Below are 25,049 nucleotides of genomic sequence, written 5' to 3'. Positions count from 1 at the left end.
GGCTCTTGATTTCCGCTCAGGTCATGATCCCAGGGCTTTGAGATCGAGCCCCGTGTGGAGCTCCAGTGAGGCTCCCCAGCCAGCCTTGCATGGAGCTCTGAGCCCATCAGGGAGTCAGCTTAAGATTCTCTGCCCTCCTTGTGCTCTCTCTCTCTAAATAAGTAAATCCCTTTTTAAGAAAAGTATATATTAGGATTGATTTCTGATAATTCAGTTATTTTCCTCCTTAAGCAAAGCTGAGGAATGATGACACACTAAGGCTGGTAAAACACATGTCCGTGCCCAGAAGCAGAGAGCTTATGATCATATGATACAGGGTCCTAGAGGCAGTTCTTCTTGGGAAGAGGACAAGTAAGCTTTTGAACTAGCTTTCAGTCATGCAAACTGATGGAGGAGATAAATGAAATCTGTCCTCCCTCCAGCCCCTCCAGATTTAGCATCTTCTACTTCTATTGTTAGAAAACACTTTTTGGGGGCACCTCAGTGGCTCAGTGGTTGGGCGTCTGCCTTTGACTCGGGTTGTGGTCCCCGGGTCCTGGGATTGAGTCCCACATTGGGCTCCCCGCAGGGAGCCTGCTTCTCCCTCTGCCTATGTCTCTGCCCTCTCTGTGTATCTCTCATGAATAATAAATAAAATCTTTAAAACAAACTTCTTTAAAAGAGCAAATCTTAAATTGCTAAGGCAGCTCAATTTAGCCTTGTAGCCTGATTTGATCTAGCTCATATTGAGGAATACCCTTTCTGGGAGCAGTTTGGTGCTTTTCAGTGGTTGAACAGCCTCACTAGACATTCAAAAGACAGCTCCACAGACAGCTCCACTTTGGAGCTGTGCTCACTGCTACCCTTCGCCTTGCTTCTTTCGTCATGCCCTACTACCGAGGTTTTCCACCTGATGGTAACTTGATGGCCCTAATGCCAACTTTAGTCTTGGGAATGAGAATGCTATTTATTTCAGATTGGGTGCATATGAAGACCTAAGGGATTTTACTGGCCACCACCCTAACTTCCGGCTTAAAAAAAAAAAAGTGCTGCCATGAATATCTTATTATCAGTAAAAATGAAAAATGGAATCACAGGAATGGAAAATGAAATCTGAGGATCAGGGATGAGAGTCATCAATGCCTCTCATCTGCATCATTTACTGAAATATTTCCTGATGGTAAGTATAAGGTAAGCTAACGTTGGCACAGCGACACTACATAAAACCACGGATCTCTTTTTGGTGAGTATGTGTCTCAGATCAAGACTGAAGGCAACGAGTCTTACAAAGAAAAGTAACACCCTTCCTAAATGGCAATCTCATGTTTTATTAAGTGTTATGTCCTGATCCAGTGAAGAACTCAAGTTCAGAATGTTTAGCACGAAGATGAAACTTTGCAGTATTGAGGTCTGTCCTTTAACCTGGAGCTTCCTATTTTCTTGGGTCTGTAGTTGCCATGAACATGTATTCTAGGTTGTAAAGTTCTATATGTTATTATCTCATGAGGAGTATATTTTTATTTAAAAATATGTGATTTTCACTTAAAAAACAACTAGTCTGTGCAGATGTTATTTGCAAAGGGAACAGATTAGTGTTTCCCACACCTGTTGATCACTGGAAACACCACGTGAGCTTTCCCAAGGGACAGCCCAGGACAATCTAGTTCAGTAACACAGGAGTGAGGGTCTTAGAATTTGTGTTGTAAAACTCTTCTCGGGTGATTCTGAAGATGAGCTAAGCTTGGTAAATACAGACCAATTCAAATAGTGACTTGAGGGACACCTGGGTGGCTCAGCGGTTGAGTGTTTGCCTTCAGCCCAGGGCATGACCCTGGAGTCTCGGGATCGAGTCCTGCATTGGGCTCCCTGCATGGAGCCTGCTTCTCCCTCTGCTCATGAATAAATAAATAAAATCTTTATAACAAAAACAAATAGTGACTTGAATGTGCCCCATGGTACCCCCCAGCACCTGTGCTCTGCACAGAGTGGGCAATAATGACAGAACAGATGAAAGAATTAAAAGTAAAAGTTGGGGCAGCCCTGGTGGCTCCGCAGTTTAGCACCGCCTTCGGCCCAGGGCCTGATCCTGGAGATCGGGGATCGAGCCCCACGACGGGCTCCCTGCATGGAGCCTGCTTCTCCCTCTGCCTCTGACTCTCCGTGTCTCTCATGAATGAATGAATAAATAAAATAAAATAATAAAAGAAAAGAAAAGAAAAGAAAAGAAAGAGAAAAGTAAAAGTTGCTGACAGAGCCGAAGGTCTATCTTATTTCAAGGCCATTAATCCTACTCACTTTTTTCAGAGCTTCATGAAGTTCATTCAGGACATAAATCAAGAATTCCTGAGCATCCTGTTGTGTCTTTTTCATAAACGCTGGGTAGAGGTTGCCAAGAGCTGACCGAAATACTTCTGGGGAGACACATTCTGAGTCTCCAAGCCACATGTCTGTCATCACATAGGCGAAAGCAGTGGCGACCTCACGGCAATCCCTTGGAAGAGGGGCAGAGAATGTTCCCGGCCGACTTAATGGAAAGGAAGGCACCTACAAGCTCAAGCAGGGGGCAGCACACCAAACCCCACGCCCGTCTGTTGGCCGAGCTCCCCGCGTGTTCTTCACTCTGGAAGTGGCGCCTGGGGCTCTGGGGCTCTGGGGCTCTGGGGCTCTCGCTCGGCCTGAGGCGGGGCTCGAGAGGGCTCCCTCCCGAAGCTCACCTGGGAGGTCGGGGCGGGGGTGGGGGGCTAGGGAGTGGGGGCTGCGCCGCAGGGAACACAGCCGGCCTTACTTTCGAAGAGCCGTGATGTACTTCCCGGAGACGAAGTATTCCACCAGCGGCGAAACGCTGCACAGACACTGCAAGATGGCGTTCATGTAGCACGTGTTGCCCAGGTTGCGCAGGCCCGGCACCCCCTGGCGGCGCGGCGGGCTCGCTCGCAGCTCGGCCAGCGCAGGGGCGTCTGGGTGATCCGTGCACTCTGCGCTGCGCAGGCGCGGCGGGCAAAGAAGGGAAAGCGTCCTGAGGGACCCGACGGAGGGCGGCCGGGGCGGAGCGCTCGGACCCCCGCCTCTCTCCCCGCCAAGGACCGAGGGCGCCCGCCCGCTCCGGGTCTGACCTGCGCGACTTCCTCCCGAACTCCGAATGGCGCCTGCCGCCCACTAAGCAGAAGTCAGAGTTTCTTCCCGAAACCACAGCAAGAGGCCTGAGAATATTGGCCTTGCAGAGACCTAGAATCGCATTGGCTAAAAATGCGAACTTTCCCTCAGAGTTCCAAAGTTTTAGGCACCTGGGTGACTCAGTCGGTCAAGTATCCGACCCTTGATGTCGACTCAGGTCATCCTTTGGGGGTCCTGAGATGAATATAGACGCGTAGGTGCACATACCTGTAGCCGTCTGTCGTAGGCTGAGGGTCACTTCCAACACACTTTAAAACCACTACGTCTTAATTCATTCCTTCCACGTTTTATATTCCCTTTTTTTTTTTTTTTTTTTTTGGTTTGGTTTTATTTATTTTGGGTGAGAGCATGTGCCAGAGTAGAGGGAGGGGCAGAGAGAGAGAGAATCTTCTAGCAGCTTCCCGGCTGAGTGTTAAGCTTGGGCAAGGCTCCATCTCACAACCCCATTTAATTCTTTCAACAAGGGACACCTGAGTGACTCGGTGGTTGAGCAGCTGCCTTTGGCTCAGGTTGTGATCCCGGGGTCCTGGGATCGAGGCCTGCATGAGGCTCCCTGCATGGAGCCTGCTTCTGTGTCTCTGCCTCTCTCTCTCTCTCTGTCTCTCATGAATAAATAAATAAAATCTTAAAATAATTCTTTCAACAATTCTATGGGGTAGGTATAGTTATTTTTAAATCTTGTTTTACAGAGGAACTATTACATTTAAATGGTTTTGTTGTTTGCCTATTATATATATATATAATATGTACATATATATGTACAGTGGAGTGTGGAGATATATATACAATATGTACAGTGGAATGTGGAGAGAAGGAATATCTACCTATGTACCTACCTACTGAGTTATTTGGATTTATATATCATGTAATAACTAACAGTGTGTGTGTATACACACACATATATATGGCATCTTCCCTTCTCTTTGGGGGACCCCCACTGGGTCAAACCTGAGGGAACCCTTCCAAATGTGGCATGTACCCGCCACTCCTTTGGTATGGTATCCTCCACCGCCCAACTGAACTTCTTATAAAAGCTATAGTAGAGAGTGGCTCACAGGACATAGTAGATGCTGAAGTCATCTGCAGGGAGGGGCCGCTGCGAAGTCATTTTAGTGAAACCACGTTGGACTTCTACTCAGGAGCTACATTTAATCCTTTTAACTTCATTTCTCAAAGCCTGTTACCTTGGCTCTTTATGTTTGTAATAAACTATATGGTTCTCTCCCCTTTCAGTAGCTGCAAACTGATTTTTAAATATACTTCAGGTACATTCCAACTTGGATTTCCCATGCATCATAATCATTTCCATTCATCCTCAAGATTCTAGCTTGTTGCCACGAGATACCTTGCCTGCTTAAAAACCATAAAAGTATTAGATTTCAGGGGTGCCTGGGTGGCTCAGTCATTTAAGTATCTGACTCTTGGTTTCGGCTCAGGTCATGATCTCAGGGTTGTGAGATCCAGCCCTGCATTGCTTGGACATGAGGCTGCTTAAGATTCTCTCTCTCCCTCTCCCTCTGTTCCTCTCCAACCCCCTTCTAAAAAAAAATTAGATTTCAGAGGATGAACTGAACATATAACCTCTCTTCCTCCATCACTCAGTTTCTCTTGAATATAAATATATATATATATATATATCACACACCTACACAGAAGATTTACCTCCGCATAGTCCACTATGGCAACCCTGCCCCCTTTGGGCCCCCATCCCCACTCCCAGGGACTATCCAACTCCTAGGATCCCAAGGGAATATTTCTCACTCTGGGATGGGAGGCAGTTGGATTTTGCTGCTTTGAAAAATGCATAGCATTGGAATAGACTGTAGTCTTTCTCTTCATGGTCACCAACTATAGTCCAAAGAGAGTGTAGACACACACACACACACACACACACACACACACACACACACACACACCATTAGAGCCAATCCAATTTCTCTTTTCCCAGCTCTGCAGTAAGTAAAATAAACGAGGTTATAAAAGAAGAAACTCTTCAAAAATATAAATGTCAGGAAAGATAAAGAAGGCTGAGAATCATTTCAGATTAAAAGATAAACTGGAGGGGTGCCTGGGTGGTTCAGTTGACTGAGCATCTGACTCAAGTCACCATCTCAGGGTCCTGAGATTGAGCCCTGCATCAGGCTCTATGCTGAGCGTGAAGCCTGCTTGAGATTCTCTCTTTCCCTCTCCCTCTGCCTCTCCCCATCCCACACTTGTGTGAGCACTTGCATGCTCTCTCTCTCTCCGTCTCTCAAGAAAAAAACAAACTGGAGAAACAAGACACTTAAAATACTCAATCCTGGCTAGGATCCTGGATCAGGAAAGAAATTGCTATAAAAGGACATTATTGGAACAATAGATAAAATCTGAATAGGATTATATGTGAATAGTTTTGTATCAATGTTGAATCTTCTGAATTTTATAAGATGATATCCTGTTTATGAAACAAAATGTCCTTGTTCCTAGGAAATACACACTGAGGGATTTTAGGGGTAAAGAAGCCTGATATGTGCAAACTGCTCTGAAATGGTTCAGAGAAACGCACAGAGACACAGACACACATGAGGAAAGGAGGGAAGGGGATAAAGTGACAAAGCAAAGATGAAGCAAATGTAGCCAGATGGCAGCAATGGGTGAATCTGGGTGATGGTAAACTGGAGCCCTTTGTACAATTCTTGCAATTCTTCTCTAAGTTTGAAATTATCTCAACCCAAAACTTTCAAAAAAACAAGAATGTAGAATATATGATTTTAATATGGATTTATCTCCAAGATATATTACTGGTGAGCCAAAAAAGCAAGGTTCTGAAGAGTCCATCTACGGCATACACCCCGTTTATTTCCAAATGTATTTATGTTCATGCTCCACAAAAACATTAAGAAAGATCATTCTTTGATGCCTGTATGAGGGATCCTGGCAACTAGAGGTTCTAGTCTTACAGCTATTTTATATTTGTGGTCTATATACAAAGGGGCTTCATGAAGTCCCCTCGGTGGTGATTCTGCTCAGTCAGTGAACTTCTCCCAAATACTTCAGTTCTTCTTCATCAGTAGAGTCTTGCTAAAATTTCATTTTATGATTGATGCTCATCGGTAAAAACAGAACTCATATTCATATGTTGATATTATAATCCAGGGACCTTTCTAAACTCAAATTCTAATTTTTATAAAGGTTCTTTGGATTTTCTACACACATTCAACTCATCTGCAAAAAAATCACTTATTATTTTCCTTTCCAATCCTTATGCTTTTTATTTCTTACCCTTTGAACTAGTTAGCACCTCCAGTAAAATGTTGAACAGAAGTGAGGATAGTAGTCTTCCTAGCTCATTCCTGAACTAAGAGGGAAAGCTTTGAATAATTCACCAGTAAGGCACACCTGGGTGGCTCAGTGGTTGAGCATCTCCCTTCAGCTCAGGGTGTGATCCTGGGGTCCTGGGATCCTCGGATTGAGTCCCACATTGGGCTCCCCACAGGGACCCTGCTTCTCCCTCTGCCTGTGTCTCTGCCTCTCTCTGTGTGTCCCTCATGAATAAATAAATAAAATCTTTTTGTAAACAAATTCTCCAGTAAGTATGATGTTTGCTAAAGGCATAGTTTTGTTGTTGTTGTTGTTGCTATTCTTGAGGGGGGAGGGGCAGAGAGAGTGAAGGGGGAGGGGCAGAGAGAGAAAGAATTTTAAGCAGGCTCCACACACATAGCACAGAGCCTGATGTGTAGGTTGAGATCACGACCTGAATGGAAAGCACAAGTTGAGGGGATCCCTGAGTGGCTCAGCGGTTTAGCGCCTGCCTTTGGCCCAGGGTGCGATCCTAGAGTCCCAGGATTGAGTCCCTCTTGAGCTCCCTGCATGGAGCCTGCTTCTCCCTCTGCCTATGTCTCTGCCTCTCTCTCTCTCTCTCTCTCTCTCATAAATAAATAAATAAATAAATAAATAAAAAGAAATCACAAGTTGAACACTTAACCGACTGAGCCACCCAGGGGCCCCTAAAGGCATAGTTTTTGTTTGTTTCTTTGTGTTTCTTTTTTAAAGATTGTATTTATTTATTCATGAGAGACACACACAGAGAGAGAGAGGGAGAGAGAGAGAGAGAGAGAGGCAGACACACAGGCAGAGGGAGAAGCAGGCTCCATGCAAGGGGCTGGAGCCCAACGTGGGACTTGATCCTAGGTCTTCAGAATCACACCCTGGGCTGAAGGCAGCGCTAAACCACTGAGCCACCCAGGTTGCCCCAAACGGTGACTTTCTAATGCCATTATTTCACCTACGTTCATCAACTGGTAACCTATAAAGACAAGTTTTTTCTTTTCCCTATTTGTTTATTCTTCGAATCAGTGTGGATTCATGAATTCCTACTTTATTCAATGGATTACAATGTTATCATCATTTATTTTCGATATAAAAATTGTATCCAGATTAGCCAGCAGAGGGCTCTTCAAGATGTTTTCTGCCCCTGTTTGAATGTCTCCATCATTCCTTGAACACTTCCTTACTTTTGGCGCAGTAAGATCTTCTAGACATACCTGCCCCAGTCCTGAAGTTAGTCATTTCTCTAAGAGCCCTGGTTCCTTTTGGAGAATAGCATTTAGAAGCCGAGATCTAGAAGCTAGATGTACTCATGTTATTACAGTGTCACAGCTTCGTTATCTTCTGTATGTTTCCGTATCTGATCAACCCCCTGCTGCCCTCCTGCTGCCCCTGCTCCCCACACACTCCATTACATTCCACACACCTCATGCTTATCCTCCTTCTCTGACACCTCACACCAGGTCATTGCTGCTCAGCGACAATCCAAGGCCCGTCTAAATTGGTCTCAAATAATTAATGTCTTTTAAACCAAATTGTGAATGGATAAAGGAAGAAAGGAATCTGGTTATTTTTTGCTTTTCGTTGATGGATTACCTTTTAAAAACTCCCCTCCCCTCAGACTCTTGCCTAGAAGCTGTACATCATTTTAATATTCTTGGATTGTTCCCTATAAATATTTCAACAAATATACAAGTAGCCCTTGTTATCTTAATCTATTTGGGTTCAGAGTTTGAATGGCAAGGGATATCATTATTATGCCAGGCTATTTGGATTTTAAGCTCTAGATGGCTTATAATGACCTTGTGTGAAAATTTATTTAGTTCCTTGAGATCACATAGTGAGACAGGATAGAAAGGGTTACCCATAGGTAAAAGTACTTTTTGGTCAGTTAATATCTGTAACTTCACCCAAATAGATGAGACTGTTAGTGTCCTTAAGTACCATCTTTCCCTGAATCGTCTTTTATTTTATTTACTTATTTTTTAATTTATTCATGAGAGACACACAGAGGCAGAGACATAGGCAGAGGGAGGAGCAGGTTTCTCACAGGGAGCCTGATGTGGGACTCGAGCCCAGAATCCCAGGATCATGCCCTGAGCCAAAGGCAGACGCTCAGCCACTGAGCCACTGAGGCATCCCCTAAATCTTCTTCTAATATTTAAAAATGTTTTATTCTAGTTTACTTTTAAATTTTATACAACTTATATTTGCCAGAAAGTATTTTATGAATATTGCTTGCCGCTTTTATCTCAAGTCTTCCTATTTAGATCCTATCCTTCTTTTTGCTTGAGTATATCCTTGATTGACATTTTCCAAGAAAATGATGAACTTTCTGGGAATGACATCACATGGCTGGGTTCAAAGTCCTCCCTTTCTCCTAATAATGTTGCTTTCTTGCCTCGTGGATACGTGAGGACAGGTGAGAGTTCTTTTGTTAATCTGCTTTTTTTTTTCCTTTGTAAACTTATTTTTTTTTTGTAAACTTATTTTTTTGCCATATATTTGTAGAGTTACCAAACTGTGACATGAAGTACATACTTTATTTCCTCCTTTCTAGGTCTTGCACCTGGAACTCCTACTAAATAGTTGTTGTATCTTTTTCATTAATCCAGAAAATATTTATTATGCATCTACTTCAAGTTAATCACTGTGTTAGATGCTTAATAGTGAATAAAATACAAATCTTTACCTTCATATAGCTTTCAATCTATTGATCACTTGGATTTATTCTGTGCTTTCAACTCTTATTTTCCATTGTTTTGACTCCCTTACATGTGTTATGATTGAGCACTTATGATTACTTTATTTGAATTATCTTGATGTTTTAGCTTTACATTTGTGCTCAACATTACTTTTTACATCCCTTTTTCTAATTTCATTCTTAGAGTGAATCTTTTATTTTATTTTATTTTATTTAGATTTTATTTATTTATCCATGAGAGACACACAGAGAGAGAGGCAGAGACAAAGGCAGAGGGAGAAGCAGGCTCCTTGCAGGGAGCCCAATGTAGGACTAGATCTTGAGACTCCAGGATCACGCCCTGAGTGGAAGGCAGATGCTCAACCACTGAGCCACCCAGGTGTCTTTCTTAAAGTGCATCTTAAAAGTGCCTTCAAAAGATGAAACTGGAACAGACTTAAGCACTTCCATGCAAATGATACACATCCACATATCTCAAAAGCAGGTGCTCATATTCCAACCACTTTGCTTAACAGAAGAGGCTACAAGATAAGTTCTTTGTAAGGGAAAAATTATTCTCAGAATGTTCTGTTGTCCATCATGTACTCCTCTCTTCACTGGAATTCCCAAGGAAAGGCAGCATTAACAAATCCATTACTTGAGTACCTTTATGTGCTGAGTACGTAACTCTCCGCACCTTCACAACAATGTGAGATCAGAATTATCAGAGAGGCTTGCTCAATTGGCTGGTTATTCATGGAATAAGAGGAAGAGCAAGAATGGGAGTTCAAGTCTGTCCAGTTTCACTTTGCATTAGTGTGTATGTACACAGCTACAGAGTCGAAAGGCCCTTATATGTACGACTTATCAGTTCAACATTCTTATTGCCAGATAATATTCTATAATATGGATTTATATTTCACTTTTGGGTATTATTTTTGGCTATTATCAAAAATGCTGTTATGAACATTCATGCAAAAGGTTTTGTGTAGACATATTTTCATTTTCTTGTGTATACACTTGGGGAAAAATTGTTGTCATATGGTAACTCTTAATATTTAACCTTTTGAGAAACTGCCAGACTGTTTATCAAAGTTGTAACACTTACTTAAATGCCCACCTGCAATATATGAGCATTCCAATTTCTCCATATCCTTGCCAACACCTATCATATCTTTTTTTTTAAAGATTTTATTTATTTATTAGAGACACAGCGAATGAGAGAGAGAGGCAGAGACACAGGCAGAGGGAGAAGCAGGCTCCATGCAGGGAGCCCGATGCGGGACTTGATCCCGGGTCTCCAGGATCACACCCTGGGACGAAGGCGGCGCTAAACCGCTAAGCCACCGGGGCTACCCCACCTATCATATCTTTATTCTAGCCATCCTAGTGAGTGTGAAGTGGCAGTTCATTGTAGGTTTTTTTTTTTTTTTTAAGATTTTAGTTATTTATTCATGAGAGACACAGAGAGATGGAGACACAAGCAGAGGGAGAATCAGGCTCCTGATGTGGGACTCGATCCCCGGACTGAGGATCACACCCTGAACCAAAGGCAGACGCTCAACCGCTGAGCTGACTAGGCACCCCATTGTAGTTTTGATTTTAATTTCCCCAATGGCTAATGATGTAGACTCTTTTCATGTGTTTATTGAGCACTCATATGTTTTTGGAGAAATGTCTGTTCACATCCTTTGCCCAGTTTTAAATTGGGATGTCTCTTCATTATTTAATTAAGCTCTTTATAAAGTCCTTTATCAGATATATTACTTGCAAAAATTTTCTCCCAGGGGATTCCTGGGTGGCTCAGCAGTTTAGCGCCTTCCTTTGGGCTGGGGTGCGATCCTGGGGTCCCGGGATCGAGTCCTGCGTCGGGCTCCCAGCATGGAGCCTGCTTCTCCCTCTGCCTGTGTCTCTGCCTCTCTCTCTCTCTCCCCCTCCATGTCTATGATAAATAAAGAAATAAATAAATAAATAAATAAATAAATAAATAAATAAATAAATAAATCTTTAAAAAAATTTTTTTTCTCCCAACCTGTGAGTTGTCTCTTCATTGTTAATAGTGTAAAGCACAAAATTTTTAATCTTGATGAAGTTCAACTTTACTGTTTCTTTGGTTACTTTTGCTGTTGATGTCATATCTAAGAAACTATGGCCTATTCCAAGGACACAAAGGTTTACTCCTAGATTTTCTTCTAAGAGTATTATTTTTTTTTAGTATTATCATTTTGGCTCTTATATTTGTTTCCACTTCAAGTTAATTTTTGTATATGGTGGGAGTCAGGTGGCTCAACTTCATTCTTTTGTATCTAGTTGTTCCAGTACAATTTATTGAAAAGAGTATTATTTCCCCATTGAGTAGTTTTGGTACCCTTGTGAAAAATCAGCTTACCATAAATTGATTCATATGTTGTAACACATTGTCTTGATTACTGTAGCTGTCTGTGGGGATGAGTTTTTTTTTTTTTTAAGACTTTATTTATTCATTCATGAAAGACACAGAGAGGCAGAGACATATGCAGAGGGAGAAGCAGGCTCCATGCAGGAAGCCTGATGAGGGATTCGATCCCAAGGACTCCAGGATCACGCCCTGAGCCAAAGGCAGATGCTCAACCACTGAGCCACCCAGGCATCCCAACTGTGGATATTCTTATTTAAAATAACCAAATTGGACAAGTGGTAGTTTCCCAAAGGTTAACTGTAGTACAGAATCTGAAATCTCATCATTTTTTAATACTCTGGTACACCTTTCACACATGCATCTCTTTATAATATCATGTACAGGTCATTTGGAAAAAACTGGTTATGCAGATTTCCAAACATTAACATATTTTATGATATATTATCAAAAATAACCGTTGTTAAATCAATACTGATTTCTTTAGAAAAGTATTGAGAAGCTGTTATGTTATTGGTGTTAATAGGCAAGTGTTCCCCAAATTCAACTTTTCTCTTAAAATCTCAAATTTTAGCATTAACAAGTATTATTACTCTTCAGTCAAATCCTCAAGTTTGAATAACCCTGGTTTGTCCGCTAGTCACTCTTTCAAAACAGAAATGATGTACAATGAAAAAAGTGACACATTTTCACATTAGGTGCTTTTCCTTGAACACAGTCATCGCACTTCACTATGTAGCAAGTTTTATGTGTTTGGTATTTCTCATTTTGTTCCACAGATATTAAAGACATGTATCCAAGGGTCAAGATTTATTAAAAATTATTACATCAAAGACATTTTATCTACTTTTTAAAGATTATTTTTAATTAATCCCTACACCCAACATGGGGCTTGAATTCACAACTCCTTAAGAGTCACATGCTCCACAGACTGAGCCAGCCAGGCCCCTGGATCAGACATTTTAGATGACTTTTTTTTTTTTTTTAAACTGTGGTGAGGGTAAAGAGTATGACTACTCGTACAGTTTGGTGCCACTGCTCTGACTTGTTTTTTTTTTTTTTTTTTCACTGCTCTGATTTGTGCCAAGATACCAACAGTTTTACCCATCAAGAATTTTGCCTCATCAGTAAAACTTTCCATATAGTGAAAAAGGCAAATAATATCTTAGAATTATAGAAGTTTTGACTCTGTGGGCTCCCTGACAGTGCCCTGGGGACCCTCAGGGTTGGTGGTCCATTGCACGAATCACTGATCTAATTAATAGATCTAGGTAATGACCATCAAAAAGACAACCAGCATCATGTTTCCTAATGGAAGTATACACCACCATCGAGGTACATATTCTTGACAAAAATTCAATCTTGAATTTGACCAAGATTCTAAACCTAATAGTTTATGGCATATTCAAGAAACAGAAACATGTAAAATGGCAGATAAGGGAAATAATCAGCAAAACCCTGAATGTGGGAAACTTTTTAGAACGAATGATTGGGTTCTTTAAAAAATAAACTAGGTGGTGGTGGTGGTGGGCAAATGCCAGAAGCCTGTACATTGAAACTTTAAAGACAAGTCAAGCAACTGCAATGTGTAATAAATCTCAACTGGGTCCTGACTGAACCAAATTGTAAAAAAATTTTTTGAGAATGACATTTTCTGATATTAAGAAAGTTAGTTTTTTAGGTGTGACTATATCACAGTTCTTATATTTTAGAAACACATACTAAGGCATTTTTATTAAAATGCCTTAGATATGATAAGATGATAGAAAAGTTCCATTGATGCAGATTGCATAGAAATCCCGAGAAAAAGAGTAAAGGAGAGAGCAAAGTGTTGGGTGGGGCAGCACATGAAAGCACTGTTGATTGGTGCTATTTATGGTGAACACCCATGACCACCAGGGCAGAATCATGGACCCCAGTTAGCAACTCTGCTTTGAGGAATTTCCAAAAACAATTTCAAAGGTTCAAAACCATACCTTGAGATTTTACGTAAGAAAAAGCTGGCTAATAGATCTGCCCTACGACCCAGCAATTGCACTATTGGGGATTTACCCCAAAGATACAGATGCAATGAAACGCCGGGACACCTGCACCCCGATGTTTATAGCAGCAATGTTCACAATAGCCAAACTGTGGAAGGAGCCTCGGTGCCCATCGAAAGATGAATGGATAAAGAAGATGTGGTTTATGTATACAATGGAATATTATTACTCAGCTATTAGAAATGACAAATACCCACCATTTGCTTCAACGTGGATGGAACTGGAGGGTATTATGCTGAGTGAAATAAGTCAACTGGAGAAGGACAAACATTTTATGTTCTCATTTATTTGGGGACTATAAATAATAGTGAAAGGGAACAGAAGGGAAGGGAGAAGAAATGAGTAGGGAGTATCAGAAAGGGAGACAGAACATAAAGACTCCTAACTCTGGGAAACGAACTAGGGGTGGTGGAAGGGGAGGAGGGCAGGGGGTGGGGGTGAATGGGTGACGGGCACTGAGGGGGGCACTTGACGGGATGAGCACTGGGTGTTATTCTGTATGTTGGCAAATTGATCACCAATAAAAAATAAATTTATTATTAAAAAAAGGAAAAAAATTAAAAATTAAAAGAAATAATAAAAAAAGAAAAAGCTCGCTAATGGTCTAATAAATTAGAATTATTCTATTCTTCTTCAACACATATTTATTGAGCATCTGTATTCTATGCTACATATGCCAGTAAAGCACTAGGGGAAATACAAAAATAAGACAGCTCTCAGTTGGTAACAGAGACACACAGTGGTTGAGAGGTTTCACTCCAGTAATTACTGAGCATTTAATTGCTAGTTGTGAAAGATCTGAGGGTCAACTTTAGATACTTTGTGTGAAACCTAGGTAGGAAACGAAAGCAGATCAAGTAAATAAGGAAGATCACAAAAATCCCTGCCCCTAGATTCATCCTTTTTTTCCCAAGTAATTACTTGAGCTGAATGACAGGTGACTATTTGTTGGGTACTCTTGCCTTGATTGTCCACTTAGACACTCAAGACTGTATCACTATCATTTATCTTTCTCAAGAGAAAGTTTGGTATTGCAGTAAAAATTAATGTTTTTTACTGGTGTGCCTATCACAAGCCATGTGCCTATGCAAGGTGTTCGGTGTTACAGTAGTGAAAAATCTGAAGGGTCCTTTCCTCTAAGAAGTGTATAATCTAATGGGGGTAAAAAGAGATTTAAAATCTTCACCTTATGTTCCAATAAAACCAACATGTATTACTTTTAAAATAATGATGGCTCATATCACCAGACTGAGGAAGGCATATTATCAGAGAACATCTGCAGATGTTTTAAGAAGTAATCTGGTAAAGAGATAGAGCTTTGTTCTCAGTAGGATGAGACTGAGAAGAAAATATTAAAGAGATTAAGCAAATGACATTTTTGGACTAGAGTAATAATGATGAAATTCAGTAACCTAAAGAAAGATCACAGTTCTATGGAATGAGAAATGTGGTTTTCAGATAGACTGTTACTTTCCAGAATTAGCAAAGAAAAGTTATGGAGATTTATTTCAGAAAAGCAACCAGGAACTGATACAGAAACCAAAAAGTCAATACAGCATGAGGCTCAGGAGAGTACACAAAAGCGAGTCTTCCTGGATTTGAATCCTAGAGCTGCTATGCACTAATTATAAGAATCTTAGGAAAGTTACTTTACCTAAAGCTTTTATTTTCCAATAGAAAATAAATATCATGATAATAATAGCTATTTCGTAAGACTGTTTTAAGGATTAAATGGGTCAACATATGTAAAATACTTAAGTAATACCTGGTATATATTAAGTTCACTATTATTATCTAGTGAAAATAATCAACATGAAATTAAACATAGTTTAATATTAAACAAAATCCGCATCCCCATATTCTGACATAACAAGAAACAGATTAAAAAAAAGAGGGGAGGTGTCTGGGTGGCTCAGGTCATGATCTCAGGGTCATGGGATCAAGACCCACATTAATTTAAGCTCTGTGCTCAGCAGGGAGGGGAGTCTGCTTGAGATTCTCTTCCTCTGCCCCTGCCCACGCTTGCACACACATGCTCACTCTCTCTCTCAAAATAAATAAATAAATCTTGGGGGGTGGGGAGTACAGGGCAGCAGGTGAAAAGGTTATTAAGTGTACAAAATGGTTTACTTAAAAAAACTGACACTCTGAAAACAATTTTTCAGAATGATTCAACTCACTAAACATCTGTAAACAAGAATAAATTTATTTAATTTCTTTTAAAGATTTTATGATATACAAAATGTATATAGTATAATATCTTTAATACACTTTTTCTTTCTCCCCCCCCTTTAATATTAAACACTATTTAAACAGCTTATCTCTTCTTGCCTTGTCTGTATCTATGAGATACACTACTGAATACAAGTAAGATTTACACTGCTCCTTCCTAAATAAAAATTAAAATTAGTACCTAGGAAACAAACAAACAAAAAAAAAATCAAAGCATAAAACTTTAGTAAGATGAAAGCTTTTCTTGTTGAGTATTCAACAATATCTGGGGCAGTTAAATTACATTTTATTGGCATAAAGTTACATTGCAATCTCCCGACATCACATAATGATAATCCAACTCAGTTTCTTAAATAAGTACCACAAACAATACTCATGTTCAGATGTTCCTACACAATTTTAAATATATGAAAGAATTTATGTTTACATTCTGATTTGATATACTGGTCAATAAAATCTTTGGAGAAGTATGTAGCTTCCAGGTTGTCACTAGATATAGATAGGAAAAAAGCACTTTTAACTCTTTTTACAAGGTAACTTCTCTTGAATAGCAAGTTAAGTTTCTCCTCTGATATATTTAGGTTATACCAGTCTACCATGGCTTTCTTCTACTTATCAAGGACTTGATAAAACAATGTTTAAAAAAAAAAACCACACTAATACTTTTGCACAATTTGGGCTCTATTTAACAAAAAAACTAGCTCCATCCTTAAATATGAAGCCTAATCCTGATTCATAAGTCCCTCTTAGAAAATGGTTTTCAGCTCAGGGTTCTTGTATCCCTATGGATCTAGAATAACAAGTCACCTCCTTTCCCATGGCCAACAAGCATCTAGCTGGGAACTAGTGACATCATCACTGAACACACTAAAACACACTGAGGAAGACGTCCGCCATTTAACCAAAAGGCTGAGTGATTTCTTCATTTCACTAGCTGAACGGCAGTAAACCAGCTGCCAATAAAATCTGCACAGACACTTAACTTTGGTTAATGGTATTGCACCACATAAGCGAGGGTATCACCCTCATCAGAACAAAGTGAAATGAAATCTTCTGCTAAAAAGAGCCCTTTAAAAAGTTATAAATACTAATTTTCCTTTACCTTTAAACTTTAACAGCTGCCAGCTGTATCCTATAGGGAGTTCCTGACTGACTACTTTAAACAGGCCAAAAGAATATTGACCTTTTAACTGTGCCAGAATTAGCATATTCATTTGCACACACTTTTCTCTATTACCAATTTCCTCCTGAAGGAAAAATGACTAGGTAACATTTTTGTGAGGTGTATGCTAAATCAATGATTCAGTAATATTATAACATCAGACGAATAGAATTAGTTGATTCTGATTCTTTGGTGGAATTTCCAGGCTGAAGAGTCAAATCTGAAGGCTCATCCTGAGGAAATATAATTTTATCAGGTGTATAGTCATTCCTCTTCAGATCTATATTCATAACCACAAAAAAAAGAGGAAAGGAAAAACAGTCAATATTTCATAGAAATGAAAAATTAAGAACATTTTCTAAATCAATTTTCTTCTAAAGTCTCAAAATTTACATACATAAAAATGAAATCATTCATTCATTGAAAAGTAAGTATTATGTTCTGACCATGAGTCAGTAACTCATGTTAAGAGTAGAAAGAGCAATAAGCAAGTCAGACAAGGTCCTTCCTTTCATGGAGCTTATATTCTTCTGGATGAAAAAACACAAATAGAAAAATAACAGAATTGTGTAGTAATAAAGTGCTTTGAAGCAAACAGTATGATGAGGGCCAGATAGGAGATGGTATGTAAGCGGATTCTTTTAGACAAGGCTGAGCAGAAGAGGCAAAGGAGGTAATATTTGAGTAGAGACCTGAATGTTGAAAAATGACTCAAAGCTCCAGGAAGTGTGTTCTAGGCAGAGGGAAGATTAACTGAAGACTGTAAAAAGGAAACAGATGTGCTGTTTCCTAAAAATAACAAGAAGACTGCATGCTTGCATGTAGTAACTGATGGAAAGACTACTAGAAAATGGGGTCAAGCAGCAGTTAATGGCCAAGGGTTGTCAAAAATATAGTCAGTGAGCCAAATCTCACCTGCTACATATTTTTGTAAATAGTTTTATCAGAATGAACCATGCTCATTTGTTTACAGATTGTCTATGTCTATTTCTGTACTACCATGGTAGAGCCAGGTAGCTGTGACATAGGCCATTTGGCCATATTTTACTACCTTGCCTTTTACTATAAAGTTGCTGACCCCTGATCTATGAGATGCAAGCTAAGGTAAGGTAGTAAGCAGAAGGTATTAAGCAGTGTTAAAGGAAGAACATAACCAAACTTAACTGACTATTCTGTCACATGAAGTCTTGTTAAGGGCATTTGGCAAGAACACAGGAAATGAATGGTGGCAACGAAGATTAAGAGAAATGGACGAATTCTAGGAAGATTTCAGAATCAGAGTGGACAAAATTTGACAGATTGGCTAAGAAAGGTGAGAGAAGAAAAACAGATCAGCTTTTAGGTTTTGAGCCTGCACAACTGCGTAAAAACTTTAATGAGATAGGGAAGTGCAGAGGTGGTAAATGAGCCTCCAGAGTTCTGGAATGGACATATTACTTATAAAGACGATCCACAGTATCCCAGTAGAGATGCAGGAAACTGAATATACAAACAAGAGTTCAGGAAGGATGGGATGTCTTTAGTTTAAATTTGATACTATCAGTATTTAGATTACATTTATACCTATGGGACAGGATGAAACAATTTTGGGAATTATAGACAACAGTTGCAGAATTGGAAAACAATGCAGTAATATCAAATTTTACTTAAAACTAACCATAGTCCTGCATATATTCTTATACTTCTTTTTATCTCCATATAAAATAAAACCCAGGGATCCCTGGGTGGCACAGCGGTTTAGCGCCTGCCTTTGGCCCAGGGCGTGATCCTGGAGACCCAGGATCGAATCCCACGTCGGGCTCCCGGTGCAAGGAGCCTGCTTCTCCCTCTGCCTATGTCTCTGTCTCTGCCTCTCTCTCTCTCTCTCTCTCTCTCTGTGACTATCATAAATAAATAAAAATTAAAAAAATAAAATAAAATAAAATAAAATAAAACCCAGAATATGAACTGTTCATTTTGAGTGGTAGCCTGTATTCAATGATCTAAATACATATTTGCTACTTAACAAGTTAAGTTTTGATAAATTCTGAATTCAAGATTGTGCCACTATGGCCTTAAGGGAATGCAAATTAACTTGTAGCTGTATTGTACACGAAGAACAATACAGAAAAACCCAATTATAATTCAAGTCCCGAAAATGTTGTTAACTTATGGTATAACCATAGACAGATCATCTGACCTCTAATGATATATTCTGGAAAATGACAGATTTGGACTGGATTGCTTTTAGGGTCTCTTTCAAGCTACAAAATCCTGATTATATTAATAATTTTTAAAAATAGATATACTATACTTAAAATATCATTGGATCCAAATGATATAATTTATATATAGTATATAATTACATACAACTTATGTTATATAATAAGCAAATAAAAATTAGATCTGGGCTTCCTATTTAATTCATCACTGCTATGTTCTAGTTCTGGCTAAAATGGACTAAGCATACTCTATCACAGATCACAAGTAAAAACCCTTCACATAAACATAAAGCCACTATCTGGGACTCCTGAAAAGTAGGAGCAAAAATAATGAGGAAGGGGATCAAAACTTAAAGAATGACCTAGATTGATGGTAAGTTTCCTGTTTTTTTTTTTCTCCACTCTCTTATTTCTAGGTTAGACTTATAGATAGCTTAATCTCAGAAATGTACATGGATAGAAAAAGCTCTAAGATTTTCTAGCCAGAGGATCAGGAAGGAGGACTCTGTGGGATGGAGAGTGTTGAGGGGGAATGCCCTCTTTCTTATTTTTTGCTTTTTGTTCTTCTGGCTATTACCTAAAACAAGCTCCAGTCATGGAGAGGCACTCTTGGGAGTGGTGGCAGCTGAGCAAGAGAAAAACCCTTCTCTGGGACCACAAGAACTAAAAAATGGGTATCTTTATGATCCAAAAAGTTTTTTTTTTCTTTTTCCTTGCCATTAGCATCAGAAATGGACTCAGTTGAAGGAAATGCATGACAGTACAGGGAGGCCACAAACCTGGCTTTCTAATCAGCATACCCCATCTGTCCCCCACCCTTCCATTCTGCTCAAAAAGAGGCCCATAACAATCACAAATCATGGAACAGAAGAAAATGGAGAGGGATACCCTAAATTTTTGTATGAAATCCCAAGTTCACCCTTGAGTGGTACACATGTGGAAAGATAGCACAGAATAGGCTTCGAGGACTAAACTATGGTGCAGACCTCCACTCAGTCCCCAGACTTGACCATGTTTGACACGTAGTCAAAGAGATCTGAGAAATACTGCAAAGGCTTTGAAAATCAAACTGACATTGGAATCACAGCTACAAAGGTAGACTGGGACTTGTAAATTGAGCTTAACTGAGCTGTCTACTAACACAAACAAAAATTGACACTCTCTAGAGAATTTTTAGTAAGACCCAGAATCTCATAGTATTCAAAATATCCAGGACACATTCTAAAATTACTGGAGTCTCAAAGACTCTCAAAGAAAAAGACAAAACATGCCAACCTCAAGATTACTCAGATGGAATCATCAAAGACTTTATAGTGCTACTGTGACTACGCTCTATGAAGCAGGGCAAACAGACCTGAGATGAATGGAAAAACAAGTTTTAAGCAGAGAATCAGTTTAAAAAGAACCAAAAGGAAGTTACAGGACTGAAAAATAGGACTGAAACAACAAATCCAGTGTATGGGCTTAAAAGCATAATGAAGAAATGAAGAATAAGAGTGAACTTGATAGATCAACAGAAATTATCCAATCTAAACAGATAAAAAAATAATTTTAAGGAAATACCCAGAGACTCAAGTCCCTGGGAAAATATCAGAAAGTCTAATATTCTTATTATAATGGGAGCTCCAGAAACAAATGAAAAGAGATTGATGCAGAAGAAATATTTGAAGAACAGCTAAAAACTCCCCAAATTTTATAAAAATCATAAATTTGTAAATTCAAGAATCTAAATAAACCTGAACCAAGATAAACTCAGAGAAAGCTACAACTAGACATATCAGAATCGAACTGCTAAAAACCCAAGTTTTGAAAGAAGCAAGATTATAATGACAAATCACATACAGGGGAAGAACAATTCAAATGACAGTGAAGTTTTCATCAAAAGAAACAGAGGCCAAAGACAACAGAACATTTTCTTTTTTTCTTAAAGACTTTATTTATTCATGAGAGAGAGAAAGAGAGAGGCAGAGAGACACAGGCAGAGGGAGAAGCAGGCTCCCTGCTGGGAACCTGATGTGGGACTGGATCCTGGGATCACATCCTGGACCAAAGGCAGACGCTCAACCACTGAGCCACCCAGGCAGCACAACATTTTCTAAGCCCTGAAAGAAAGTAGTATCAACCTAAAATTCTAGATCCAGTAAAAATATCCTTCAAGCATGAAAACAAAACACATACATGCTTGATAAGAAAAACTAAGAGCAACCACTAAAAAACTAAACAGAGTCAAAACAGAATACTAAAACAGGGAAGCCTGGGTGGCTCAGCGGTTTAGTGCTGCCTCCAGCCCAGGGCATGATCCTGGAGTCCCGGGATCGAGTCCCACATTGGGCTCCCAGCATGGAGCCTGCTTCTCCCTCTGCCTGTGTCTCTGCCTCTCTCTCTCTCTCTGTGGGTGTGTCTCTCATGAATAAATAAATAAAATCTTTAAAAAAAAGAATACTAAAACAGATAGCAGCAATGTCCACAACAGCCAAACTGTAGAAGAAGCCTTGGTGTCCATCGAAAGATGAATGGATAAAGAAGATGTGGTCTATGTATACAATGGAATATTACTCAGCCATTAGAAATGACGAATATCCACCATTTGCTTCAACGTGGATGGAACTGGAGGGTATTCTGCTGAGTGAAGTAAGTCAATCGGAGGACAATCATATTATGGTTTCACTTATACAGGAAATATAAAAAATAGTGAAAGAGATTATAGGGAAAGGAGAGAAAATGAGTGGGAAAAATTAGAGAGGGTGACAAAACATGAGACTCCTAACTCTGGGAAATGAACAAGGGGTAGTGGAAGGGGAGGTGGGCGGGGGGGATGGGGTGACTGAGTGACATGCACTGAGGGGGCACTTGATGGGATGAGCACTGGGTGTTATACTATATGTTGGCAAATTGAATTTCAATAAAAAAATAATAAAAAAATGCAAAAAAACCAGAAGGGGGGCTGGAAACCAAAAATAAACAAAATAAAAAAACAAACAAAAAATAAGAGTTATCAATCAGAAAACAATAAAACAAGATCTAAATCTAACCACTTCAATAATTACATTAACTGGGGATGCCTGGGTGGCTTAGTGGTTGAGTGTCTGCCATCGGCTCAAGGTGTGATCCCAGAGTCCCAGGGATTGAGTCCTGCATCGGGCTCCCTGCATGGACCCTGCTTCTCCTTCTGTCTACGTCTCTGCCTCTCTCTCTGTGTCTCTCATGAATAAGTAAATAAAAATAAAATCTTAAAAAAAAATAATTACATTAAATGTAAAATGTCTGAAACACCAGTTAAAAATGGAAATAGTTAAGTTAAAAAAATAAAATTAATTAAACCTAAAACCCAACTATAGGCTGTATAGAAGAAACCCATTTTTTATTTTTTTTAATAATAAATTTATTTTTTATTGGTGTTCAATTTACCAACATACAGAGTAACACCCAGTGCTCATCCCATCAAGTGCCCCCCCCCCTCAGTGCCCGTCACCCATTCGCCCCCACCCCCCGCCCTCCTTCCCTTCCACCACCCCTAGTTCGTTTCCCAGAGTTAGGAGTCTTTATGTTCTGTCTCCCTTTCTGATATTTCCCACACATTTCTTCTCCCTTCCCTTATATTCCCTTTCACTATTATTTATATTCCCCAAATGAATGAGAACATATAATGTTTGTCCTTCTCCGATTGACTTACTTCACTCAGCAGAAACCCATTTTTTTTAAAGGAACCCACATAAATATAACACGTGTAGGCAAAAAAATTGGAAAAGATATCTGATTAAACCATTTATCAAAAATTAGCTGGAGTAGCTATGTTAATATTAGACAAAGCAGATTTCTCAAAACAAGAATTACCATGGTGTTACATAAAGATAAAAAGAATAAATTCACCAAGAATATATAATAACTGTAAATGTGTATGTACCTAATAACAAAATTTCAAAATACATGAAGAAAAAACTGATAGAACTGAAGGTAACAAAGACAAATCCACAACTGCACTTTCAAGACCTCCTTTCTAAGCAATCAACAAGAGCAAGGAGACAAAACCATCAAGAATAAAAAGGTAGTGAATAACACTACCAAAAACTAAAAACCTTCCTTAATTATCATTTACAGAATACTCCATCCAACATTATAATATTCTCTTCAAGTGCATATGCAACATTCACAAACTGTATCCTTTTAAGTTAAGAAAAATCTTTCAAAATTGAAATCATACAAAGTATGCTCTCTTATAATGGAATGAAAAAAATCAACAACAGAAAGATATCTGGAAAATTTACACATAACTGAGTGCTAAGAAAGATGCTGTAAATAATTCCTAGGTCAAAGAGGAAATCTCAAAAGAGAAGAAATATTTTAAAGAAAATAAAACCAAAAGGAAACATATCAAAATTTATGGGATGCAATGTAATGCTTAAAGAGAAATTTATAGCAGTAAATGTTTTGTTAGAGAAAAAGGTCTCAAATCAATAACTTAAGCTTTGTCCTTAACAAACGAAAAAACAAACTGGATGTGAACCAGCAGAAAGACAGAAAAAATAGAGTAAAACAACGAAAAGCTTGTTCTTTGAAAGTATCGATAAAATTGACACACCGTAGGGGCACTTATGTAGCTCAGTGGTTGAGCTTCTACTTTTGGTTCAGGTCATGATCCCGGGGTCCTGCGATTGAGTCCCACACCAGGTATCCCCCCAGGGAGCCTGCTTCTCCCTCTGCCTATGTCTCTGCCTCTCTCTGTCTCTCTCATGAATAAATAAAATAAAAAAAAAATCTTAAAAACAAAAACATTTACATACTGTAGCCAGAATGACCAAGAAACAAAAAAGACAAATTACTATAATAAGAGAAGATTCATCAGAACCCAAACATTAAAAAAGATTAGTATATAAATAATTCTATGTTCATAAATTTGACAATTTAAATAAAACAAACCAATTCCTTTCAAAGACACAAACTACTAAAAACTTACTAAAAAAAATGGATAACCAATAGTCCTCTATTAAAAAAAATTAAACTTATTTAAAACCATTTCACAAAGAACTTTAGACTGAGATGTTTCATTAGACAATTCTATCAAACATTTAAAACAAGGAGAGCATTAATTCTATATAATCTATTCCCCAAAACAGAAGAGGTACGAACACTTCTAACTTCTTTTTAAGGTCTTTATTATCCTCATACCAAAAGAAGGGAAAAATGGTACAAGGAAAAACAAATGTAGACAAATGTTATTCATGAACACAGACATAAAAAGCCTCAACACACACACACACACACAAAAAAAAAAGCCTCAACAAAATATGAGCAACTATATTAAAAAAGATAGTATTATGACAAAGTAGTTTGTCCTGAATGTATGACTGGTTCAACATTTCAAAAATCAATGTAATACAATGTACCATTAACCTATTAAAGAAGAAAAAACAAATAACCATATAAATAGATGCTAAAAAATTTTGACAAAATTAAACACCCATTCAGGGTAAGAATTTTCAGGAAACAAGTAGAAGAAAATTTTCTCAACTTAATAAAATGCATCTACAAAACCCTTACAAGCTGACATCATGTTAATGGTGGAGGACTGACACTTTCCCTTTAAGATTAGGAACAAAGCAGATTTTACTTTCGCTACTCCTATTCAACCTTGTATTGGAATTCCTTGCAAGTGCAAAAAGTCAAGAAAAAGAAATAAAAAGTAAATAGGTTGGAAAGGAAGTAATAGAACTGTCCCACTGTCCCTACTATCTACACAGAAAATTTCAGGGAGTTTACAAAACAAAACAAAACTCTTAGAATTGAGTCTAAAAGGTTATAGAACACAAGGTCAATAAACAAAAAAAAATAAATAAACAAAAAAAACCAAACACAAACATTAATGATATTCTGTACA

At 38.8% G+C, this 25,049-nt stretch overlaps 2 protein-coding genes across 4 annotated transcripts in view; both read right to left on the bottom strand.

The window, feature by feature from the left end:
• The window catches only part of USP50 (ubiquitin specific peptidase 50), a 45,568-nt gene extending 41,440 nt beyond the window's left edge, over positions 1 to 4,128 (bottom strand). The window contains exons 1-3 of the mRNA XM_055319816.1: positions 4,102 to 4,128; positions 2,765 to 3,135; positions 2,275 to 2,470 (exon numbers count right to left, since the gene is read on the bottom strand). Of these exons, the coding sequence (XP_055175791.1) occupies positions 2,275 to 2,470; positions 2,765 to 3,135; positions 4,102 to 4,128 (594 nt within the window). The remainder of the gene's footprint in view (positions 1 to 2,274; positions 2,471 to 2,764; positions 3,136 to 4,101) is intronic.
• An 11,639-nt stretch (positions 4,129 to 15,767) lies between these two features.
• TRPM7 (transient receptor potential cation channel subfamily M member 7) overlaps positions 15,768 to 25,049 on the bottom strand; it is a 119,825-nt gene continuing 110,543 nt past the window's right edge. For all 3 annotated transcript variants that reach the window (XM_055319774.1, XM_055319776.1, XM_055319775.1), the window contains exon 39: positions 15,768 to 17,253. In XM_055319774.1, the coding sequence (XP_055175749.1) occupies positions 17,123 to 17,253 (131 nt within the window). In that variant the 3' untranslated portion in view covers positions 15,768 to 17,122. The remainder of the gene's footprint in view (positions 17,254 to 25,049) is intronic.

The sequence above is a fragment of the Nyctereutes procyonoides genome, unplaced genomic scaffold, assembly GCF_905146905.1.
Source record: "Nyctereutes procyonoides isolate TBG_1078 unplaced genomic scaffold, NYPRO_anot_genome, whole genome shotgun sequence".
Lineage (NCBI taxonomy): Eukaryota > Metazoa > Chordata > Mammalia > Carnivora > Canidae > Nyctereutes > Nyctereutes procyonoides.
This window is presented reverse-complemented; position numbering and strand designations above follow the sequence as displayed.